This window comes from Apodemus sylvaticus, chromosome 1, assembly GCF_947179515.1.
Source record: "Apodemus sylvaticus chromosome 1, mApoSyl1.1, whole genome shotgun sequence".
NCBI classification, from domain to species: Eukaryota; Metazoa; Chordata; class Mammalia; order Rodentia; family Muridae; genus Apodemus; species Apodemus sylvaticus.
Window position 1 is genome coordinate 206,987,046 of NC_067472.1, and position 10,400 is coordinate 206,997,445.

Sequence of the window (10,400 nt, forward strand, 5' to 3'; positions counted from 1 at the left end):
GTCCATGTGCGAGAGCTGTAGAGAGGGGCAGGCCCTCTAGGACATCAGAATGTGTGTATGGGGGAAGTGGGGAAACTTCAAAGCTAGAACCTCAGGATAATTAAAACGATGGGTTAGAATGGGTTTTAGAAACAATGCAAGGATAGGTGGAAAACCACCAGTCACGATTTATTTGTATATCTGCAGGAATTTAAACATCATATTAAACAAATATTAAACAAATAAACTTTAGCTGGGCATAGTGGAGCCTGCCTTTAATCCCAGCACTCGGGAGGCAGAGGCAGGCAGAGTTCTGTGAGTTTGAGGTCTGGGCTACATGGTAAGTTCTAGGACAGCCTGGGCTACATAATGAAACCTTGTCTCAAGCAAAGGAGTAAACCTTAAAGAATGGGTTTAAAGACAGGTGGGGGTGGGGGAGAGGAAGGAAGGAGGGACAGACCCCCAGCAGGAAGAGCTGACACAGATCATGGCCTTGGGCAGAATCCCTGCACACAGCCCATGTGACTCTGGGAGATGCCCCTGGGGTAGGGACAGGAGAAATAAGAGGGAGGGACCCACAGGGTGGACACCAGGATAGCACAGGGGAGCAGGGACCATGGAGTCCCCTTCTCTGCTTCTCTGCAAAGGGCTGCTGCTCACAGGTGAGGCCAGTCCTGGAGCTGTGTGGGGAGGATGCTCTGACAGGAAGGTCCCTGGGAGGACGCTCTGCTTCAGGCTGAGAGGAGAGGACACAGGGAGGGACCCAGGCTGCTCAGGGGGATGGATGCTCTCAGGGAACGAGGGGTCTTCAGAGAGGAAAAGCCAGGTCTTTCTTTGTTTTTTTTTTTTGTTTTTTTTTTTTTTAAGATTTATTTATTATTATTTGTAAGTACACTGTAGCTGTCTTCAGACACTCCAGAAGAGGGCATTAGATCTCATTACAGATGGTTGTGAGCCACCATGTGGTTGCTGGGATTTGAACTCAGGACCTTCAGAAGAACAGTCAGTGCTCTTAACCGTTGAGTCATCTCTCCATCCCCAGGTCCTTCTTTATTTAAAGTCACTCACCAGTGCCCACAGGGTACATGGCTGTGCCCTGACTGTTGGGAGTCCTCACAGGAGTGGCCATGGTCACGGGGGTTTTCCCATGGGCACAGTCCACAGAGGACCGACAGGGAATGACCAAGGTCAGATCCAGGCTCCTGTGTTTGTGCCCATCAGGGGCTCTGGCATGGGGGTCAGGGCCTTGATGCTGAGCTGTGGGGTGTGCTTGGGAGGGAGCGCAGGGGCAGGGGCGGGGCTGTGCTGGGTCTTCTGACTCAGGAAAGGCAGGTAAGGGGGATGCAGGGATGAGGGAGAAGGGCCTGGGACTCTGCAGAGGGCCTGGAAGGCTCCTCCCTGTGAGGAGGGAGAGCTGGCAGCAGGGCACAGAGCAAATGTTGGGACAAAGAAGGAGGAGGCCCTGGAGAGATTCTCTTGATGGGAAGAGAGAAGGGAGCTGCGACCCAGGCCTCAGGCAAGGGTCTCTCTTTGAGGCTGCAGGATTTATTCAGTGCTGGAGAGGATGGGTGTGTGTGCTTGGGAAGGGGAAGCAGGAGCTCGCACTGGGAACTGAGGGGAAGCTGCGGAGGAGGGGGCTGTTGGTGGGTGAGCAGGGGATGCCTTAACCCTGTGAGGCTGGGGGTTGCGTGTTCCTAGGTGCCTGTCACTCTCAGGAATCGGGACACCTAGGAAGGACGTTGTTTTAGGAACTGAGACAGGCTGTTCCCCTCTTCACACAGCTCCAGGGAGCCCAGCCGGGCAGCTGTGGGAGATAGTTATCTGCTGACAACTTCACACACACACACACACACACACACACACACACACACACACACACTGGGGAAGATCAGAACACACACTATGTGTGTGGAGAGATTCATTCTTTGTCTCCTCACAGCAAAATTCTATAGCGAAGGAAAATGTTATTCCTTGTTTTAAGACCAAAGCTCAAATCAGAGAGAACTCCTGCTATGTCTAAAATCCCCATGTGTGACGAATGCTTTCTCTTAGGAGGCCGGACTCACAAGGCCCCTGCACAGCTGCCCTGGCCTGTGCTTATGCCTAGATGAAAGTGCTCTTATTCCCTATGTCTTACAAATTGCAGCCAGGAGTCCGGAAAAGGCCAGAGCCCAGCATTTTGGACCTTGTCTGCTCACAGTGGGTCTGATCCGGAAGTGTTTTTATACTTTGTGACATTTCTCTGCCCCACTCTTGAGCTTGCTTTCACTCTCTTTCAAGAACATGTGACAGACAACTGCAACACTGTCATTAGCCCCAGTCTGCTGTAAACAGATCCACAGATACCCATGTCTTGGTCACTCGTTCCTTCCTTAGCTGGTGTCCGAGCCTGTCCCCAGCATTGGGCCTCCCGGGAAGAGCAGCCCAACCCCTGGGCTCACAAAGTCCTGCTTCCATAGCACTGGAAAGAGCAAGGGCTCCTCTAGAAGGTGCGGCCGGCCGGCCGGGGGATGACTGCAAACACGGAACAAAGTAACAACACTAGATGGTGATAACCCAGGGTCTCTAAGAGAATGAGGTCAGGGAAGGCATCCCCAACCCCAAATGTATTCTAGACTGGGAGCAGAGATATGAGCGCAGTGAGTGGACAGACATGCAGACACGGGAGGAGAGGGGCTTGAGCAGAGGGCAGGGCTTCAGGGGCATCGAGTGAACAGACTTTGTGCACCAAGTGTGTGGGCACACCTGCGCCCAAACACCCAGTCTGACTTTTGTCCTCTCTTATGAGGCTGTTTAGACTCACCTGCCCAGGACACAGAGGGACTGATGGTGATTCTCTCTCTCTCTCTCTCTCTCTCTCTCTCTCTTCCAGCGTCACTTTTAATCCTCCGGAACTTGCCAGCTGCAGCACTGCCAGCATCTAAAGAAATGCGCTTCTCAGCTGCGGAAGGGGCAAAGGTTCTCCTCTATGTTCCTGACCAGGAAGAGAACCTCCTCTCCTTTTCCTGGTACAAAGGGAAGGATGCAAATGAAAATTTTACAATTGCACACTACAAAAAGTCCAGCGATTCACTTCAACTTGGAAAGAAAGTCAGCGGCCGGGAAGAAATCTTTAAGGATACTTCCATGATGCTCCGGGCCGTCACCCAGGAAGACACAGGATTCTACACTCTAAAAACCTTTAAAGCACACGATCAACAGGAAATAACATATGTCCATCTCCAAGTATACAGTAAGTGACTCTGAGACCTGTGGGGGCTTGGAGGGCTCATCCTGCTTACCACACAGGGACCACAGTGCTGCCCTGACCCTACTGCCCCTCTGCTCTGCGTCCCCTCGATGGGGTTTAAACATGAATACAAGACACACATGAGGGAATTAAATGACGCATTACTCAAACTCCATCACCAAGTACATCATGGAGAGAGCAGGGCATGCAGAGGGTAACTCAGCTAAGGGCATTAGACTCAGCCAACACCTACAGAGCTCTCACCGTGAACATGGTCCTGAGGTAGACCCCGAGGAACTCCAACAAGGCATGGGTTAGGAAACCGCGGGATTCTCACACAGAAGTGAGCAGCAGGAAGCCCTGGCTCCAGACCTTGTCCCAGACTTTATCCAGGTGACCCTGGGGACCTCCTCTTCAGGGCTGGAGCAGGACCTTCTGTCAGAGCTGAGGTAGGACGAAGCTTTGTTGCCTTGTGTAAGCAGCCGGCCGACCGCCATGACAGCCGCATGTAAGCTGGGTCTCCTGGTGAGACTGAGCGTGGAGAGCAGGGCTGCCCGGGTACCCAGGCCGGCAGCCAGATGTTCTCATGGGTCTGCAGGGTCTCATGGGAACAGCTTATCATCACGGGCCCATCCCAGGGAGCTCTCACAGCTGCACAAATGGTAACATAGACCCCTCTGATTTGGACAGCTCCCCTGTTCCCAGGCCAGGTTCTTGGTCTTATTCAAGGTTAACTCCCAGACATGGTCATGATCATTTACCGTGTGTCCTAGTATAGGGAAACAGAGACCCAGGGGACACAGTGGCTGAATTAGGATGGCACAGGCCATGGGTGGCCATCACAAGCACAAGACGCTGACTGTACCCTCAGCTCCAGATCCCCATGTAAAGGTTGTATTAGGTGCGCTGGAGCATGGCGGAGCTGGCTGAGATCTCTGGAGACGAATCTCTCATTTTCTCTCTTCTGTTCACACACAGAGATTGTGGCAAAGCCCTACCTCCTGCTCAATCACACCAGACTGAAAAGGAAGAGTGCCTCAGTTCTCACCTGCGTGTCGCCTGACACTGGAGTGGACATCAGTTGGTTCTTCAATTACAAGCCCCTGAATATCACGGAGAGGATCACGCTGTCACCTGAAAAGCGCGAGCTCACCATATCTCCTGTCTGGAGAGCAGACGCAGGGGTCTACCAGTGCGAGGTGTCCAACTCCTTCAGTTCCAAGAAGACTAACCCACTGCTCATGGTGTTGGCTTTCGGCTAATGGTTCCTCTCTTCCTCTACGGGAGCGCTGCGGTCTTTATGTCCCTAGTGTGTACAGTTTATGAAAGTTATAAGGAGAAAATTATCATGGCAGACAAGAGAGACAGCATGGTGACATACACCTGCAATCCCCAAATAAAACACAGGTCCAGGAGGACAATGACTTTAAAATAAGACCTCAGTATAGGAACGGAATTGCAAAGGAGGGCCCAGGTTCTAAATCACGTGTGGACCTCCCCTCGGGATCCAGAGGGAACCGCTCAGATGCCTCAGGCTCACGAAAAGCTGTGGGTGCTCAAAGTCCCCCGTTAAAAGCTGCTGTGCTCGCGTAGAGCTACTCACGCCTTCCCACCAGCTCACATCCTCCCTGGTGCCTAAGCCTGGTGTCTAGACCCCATCTATCTGCTTGAAGTTGGAATACTGGTAGGGCATTGGACTGGACATGTTTCACCGTAGATATGTGAACAGTTTTCATCTGTATATTGTTTGATGCCCAGATGTAAAATCCATGGACACAAAGGCCCCACGTACTGAACTTCTTGTCCAGAGCCTAGCATTTTTTCCAGTGCGACCTTGCACAAGATGCTGTTTTTTATCTTAACAGTTTTCAGTTTGCTAAAGTACACACATAAGATTTTAATCATTTTGGCTGCCACAGTTGAATGGCATGAAGAAGCACAGTTGTGTTGTGGTGTGACTGTCACCATGGTCTGCTTCCAAGCCCCGTTTAAACCTTTCTGTTCACGGCCTCAGGCAATTATCATTCTGCTTCTGTTCCTGTGCATGTAACAAAAACAATTGTGTATGGTTAATATCATCACAGACAAATCCAACTCATTAGAGTCTGTTCATTTGCTGGGGTGGGGGTGGGTGAGTGGTGGGTGGGTAGATGTGAGTGTGGGTGGGTGGGTGGGTGTGGGGGTGCCCAGTTTGATCATCAGTCCTGAAAACATGTCAGACGTGTAGCGTTCTCTATGAACTAGTTCATGCCATCTGCAGACACTATATTTTTGACCTTGACATTTTACTATTACATCTATGGTACACACACACACACACAGACACACACAGACACACAAACACAGACACACACGCAGACACACACACAGACACACAAACACAGACACACACAGACACACACACACAGACACACACACACACACACACACAGACGCATACATACACATACGCAGACACACACTACATTTTATTAACCACTGAATTCTTGTTATTCTGAAGCATGTGTAGCAGTATCTTCAGTTTCACTTCTGATTTCAGTAATTTCAATCTCTCATATTATAAAGTTAATCTAGCTAAAAGAAAATAACAATTCCTTGTCAAAAACCAACTTCCTAAGGCCCTTCCTCCTGCCTCTACTGCAGGCTTGGGAACTCTTTTCTTTTCTTTTCTTTTCTTTTTTCTCTTTATGTTCATTGGTGTTTTGCCTGTACGTATGTCTGTGTTGGGGCAGATCCCCTAGATCCCCTAGATCTGGATTAAAGACAGTTATAAATTGCCTTATGGGTGCTGGGAATTGAACCAGGGTCCTCTGGTAGAGCAGCCAATGTTCTTAATCACCGAGCTCTCTCTCCAGCCTGACTTGGGCACTCTTACGGTGCCAGCCTTTGCTTGTCTTCTGAATGACTTAGATGGCTGTTGCGACCTCTATACTCCTCCTTAACACTGGAGCACATCTAGTCAAACAGGGAACACCTTCTGAACTGTGGAAATCATTGATGGCTTCATCCTGGGCCTGCTCTGACACCAACACAGTGGGTCTGGACCGTAGACACCAAAGGAAGATAATTTGAGACCTCATCATGGGCTATGTGTGGCCGCACCGCCCAACCACCTCTGCCTGCTATGTCCTTCAGCTAGAAGTCACAAAGCCTTAATCAGCTGTCTCTCCAGCCCATCAAAGTCACTGCTTAAATACAAACTCCAATTCTTCTGGTGGAGCCTGAGAGTCTTACCGATCTCTTTCCAAGTTGCCATGACCACCAGTGAGGGCGTCAATACCCTGGAGCTCCTGTGTGCTGTACTGAAAGAGTGCAGTATCCCTTCTGCAGTTAGTGATGAACCTGCCTATCTTGAGCTTAACCTTGGAAAAAACTAGCCCAAATTTAGACGTATTTATAAAGGAGACCAACAGCTAGCTGAAGCAGGTAGCTACGGCAGGAGCATCATCATCCCAACACTCAGATGGAGATGGGAGGATCTGGAGTTCAGACTCAGCCTAGGCTGTGTCGGCAATTCAAAAGAGCCCGGACTTCAAGATGAGGAGACACCCAGTGAAAACCAACCAGAACAAAAACAAAGGCCAAACGTGGTAGAGTGTAAGTTTAACCCTGGCTCTCACACGGCAGATGCAGGTGAACATCTGTGAATTTAAGGGTAGCTGAATCCAAATACCAGGTTCCAGGTGAGTTAGGGCTAAATAGTGAGAATCTGTCTCATCAAAACAACAATATTAAAAACAAATTAATGAATCAAGCCGGGTGGTGGTGGCACACACCTTTAATCCCAGCACCTGGGAGGCAGAGGCAGGAAGATCTCTGAGTTCAAGGTCAGGTTGACCTACAGAGTGAGTTCTGAGAGAGTCAGGGCTACACAGAGAAACCCTGTCTCAAAAAAAAATCAAAAAATTCAGAAAACAGAGAGAGAGAGAGAGAGAGAGAGAGAGAAGAAGAAGAAGAAGAAGAGGAGGAGGAGGAGGAGGAGGAGGAGGAGGAGGAGGAGGAGGAGGAGAAGAAGAAGAAGAAGAAGAAGAAGAAGAAGAAGAAGAAGAAGAAGAAGAAGAAGAAGAAGAAGAAGAAGAAGAAGAAGAAGAAGAAAGAGGGGCTGGAGAGATGGCTCAGTGGATAAGAGCACTGATTGATCTTCCAGAGGTCCTGAGTTCAAATCCAGCAACCACATGGGGTGGCTCAGAGCCATCTGTAAAGAGATGTGATGCCCTCTTCTGGTGTGTCTGAAGACAACTACAGTGTACTTACATATAATAAATAAATAAATCTTTAAAAAAAGAAGGAAGAAAGAAAAAACAAAACAAGAAAAAAGAAAAAAGGGAACCTCAACACACACACACACAGAGAGAGAGAGAGAGAGAGAGAGAGAGACCAAAACACATAATCTCTGCCACAAACCAACCAGAAAAATAAAAATAGAAACTAGTAGGAGGGGGAGAAAAAAACTAAAACTGAACAACCCGCCCTATACCAGCTGGACTAATATCAAGCCCAGTTTGAGCTACCGCGCGCGCGTGCGAGCGCCAGGCCAGCCTGCCCTTTGACCTGGGATGCCTGAGGTAAAGGCCCAAGGCAGAGAGGGACTCTACAGCAATGCCTTCTGCTGTGTCTGTCACCTGTCCCAAGACTCTCACTGTCCTTGAAGCTTGCCTGGCTCAGCAGTGCCCTCTGTGGTGTCTGCCTGACAGCTTCTAGAGAGCAGGCCCGCCATTGTGTGGAAGTGTCCCACAGCTGCAAGAGCAGAGCAGACAGCAACAGGGATGCTGCCCTCACCTGCTCCAGGCTGCTCCAGCAGGGCCTCTGTCAGGACCTGTGCCCGGGTCCTCTTCCTGCTGCTTTAGGGAGAGAGGCCTTATCTGGGTCCCATCCAGAGGCGCAGGCCGCAGTGCATGCTGGGGAGGAGCTTGAAGTGTGTTCACATCACATCCCCAGTCCTGAGTGCTCTGCGTGCTTTCCCCACTGCACAGTCCAGGAAGACCTGGCCGGGGGACAGTCCCACCCACACTGAAGGTGGTGGGTCTTGTCACACGGACTAAGTGACCACGATAATATCTCCAGACGTCCTCTGAGGCCACGCCCACTCCGGGGCGCGCTCACAGGGCTGACACAGGATGACAGACGCAGGAGCTAGACAGCAAATGTGTCCATAAGTCTGTGCCTGTGGCCTGTTACCTAGAAGACCAGACAGTTTCCAGCTGACAACATTGAGCGTGGCAGTTACTTTGCAGCAGCCCCTGAGAGGTTTAAAAGTTACTGGTACTTGCATTTTCTTCCAGAACAATTAAACAAAGAATGTGTGAATGGACCGGAACATCATTTCTTCAAACAAATGTCTCAATGTTTCCAAAGTGTAACCACATTTTGTTTGCCATTAGATTTCTCTGTCCCCGCCCCAGGTCTTCAGTGCTGGGAATGAAACACAAGGGGTTGAAACTCTGTGCGTTGACAAATCCATTTAATGCCAGCACTCAGGAGGAAGAGGAGGCAGGTTTCTGCCAGTCCGAGGTCTTCCTTGACTACAGGGCAAGTTCCAGTGAACACAAGGAGAAGGGAAGGGGAACAGCAGAGAATTCAAGGTGGGGCTCTCAGGGAGCAGCCTGGGAGAGATGGAAGAGGAGGGGGGAGAAGAAAATGCAGTTAAACATGGAGGCCAGCAAGCCGCCACAGGGCAGGCGACCAGGGCGACCAGGCTCGGCAGGAATGAGGAGGAAGTGCTTCAGAGAAAGAGCTAAAGGCCGAGAGCCCACCCTGCTGGTCTCTGCGACCTGAAAGAAGGGCAGAGTTAAAATCAAAGAAAAGAGAGAAGCCACACATTTCTCAGTGCTATAGACAAGGGCTCGGGCTGGCCCAGCCCTGGGGAAGGACCCTTGCATGTAGCTGTGCCGGAAGCCGTCAGCTCTGGCCTCACAAGAGTGAAGAGTTGAGAATTTCTCAGCAGTCAGTTACAAGCAGGGCTGGTTTCTCCATCAGCTCTGGCTCCTTCCCCTTCCAGTCGTAATCCACAGAGGCTCTGAATCCGCCTGGAGCTACCAGATCTGGACCAGCCATTTCTGCAACTCCACCCCTCACCTCAGCTCAGCCCTGATGTCAGGGCTGGACCTTGACATGTCTGGCTCCCAAACAAGTCCAGCCTTGACACGGTAGTGTCAAGCACTGTCTGCACACAACAGCTGGGCTTTAGATGTAGAATAGAGATTATTCTGGAACATGTTCTTCTCAGAGATGGGAGGGACTGATTAAGCAATCTCTCTTTGCATTGAGGAACGGACATCAAATTTGATCTCAGTGTTGTTTCTCCTAGATTTCCCCCCATCCTCAGCCAAGTGTCAACAAATACCCAGCGCGTCAGTGGGATGGCGGAAGTATGAGTATTGCCATTAGGTCAAGGCCAGCCTGGGCTATGACAGACCAGGCTACACGGAGACCCTGTCTCAGGAAAGATGCAAGCCTGTCGTCAGAGTCAAACAACACAAATGCCCTTCTCCCCAGAGGCTTTTCCATGAGAAAACGGCCAGTGAAAATGTCAGCTCTTCTCTCGGCAGAGAGGTGTCTGTCTGAGAGGCACTGGGCTGCAGAGCAAGACCAGAGTGAGCACTGCATGGAGAGCTGACTGACAGGTGTGGATTCTGGCGGGAGGAGGGGTTGGGTGCTGGCAGAGGCGGCCTGGGATCAGCTCAGGAATTAGCTTCCCTCACAGTCTGTCATCCAGACCCTCTGAGTTAGTGTCTGATGTCCCAGCTCACAAGGCCATCACTGTTCCCTCACATGTGTCTCTTCCATGGCAAAGGTGAGCCTTACGGCCGAGAGCGCTAAGATCATTACATGACGTGGGCAGTCTCCACTGAGGGGACCCCCTTGACTGTGCTAGGGGCAAACGGGAAGGCCTTGCAGGATTCCTGGGGATACTCATCTCTTAAGCCAGCCTGGCCTGAGAGGAGGGACAGATGCCCTTCAGGGAGGAGGAGGGTGGATCCAGCCTCTGCAGCCAGCTGTCTTAGTTAGGGTTTCTGTTGCTGAGAAAAGTTGCCATGACCACATCCTGATGTCACCACTCCCTCTATTCCATTTTGTTTGTTTGTTTGTTTGTATGTTTGAAGACAGGGTTTCTCTGTGTAGCCTTGGCTGTCCTGGAACTCACTCTGTAGACCAGGCTGGCCTCGAACTCAGATATCCGCCTACCTCTGCC

At 50.7% G+C, this 10,400-nt stretch overlaps 1 protein-coding gene across 1 annotated transcript; it reads left to right on the top strand.

Moving 5' to 3' along the window:
- Nucleotides 1-589: 589 nt before the first annotated feature.
- On the top strand, nt 590-4,470 carry LOC127684063 (carcinoembryonic antigen-related cell adhesion molecule 15). The gene is made up of 3 exons (XM_052181022.1): nt 590-641; nt 2,852-3,211; nt 4,187-4,470. Exons 1-3 carry the CDS (start codon nt 596-598, stop codon nt 4,468-4,470), a joined length of 690 nt encoding a protein of 229 aa, XP_052036982.1. The 5' UTR covers nt 590-595.
- The last annotated feature ends 5,930 nt before the right edge of the window (nt 4,471-10,400 follow it).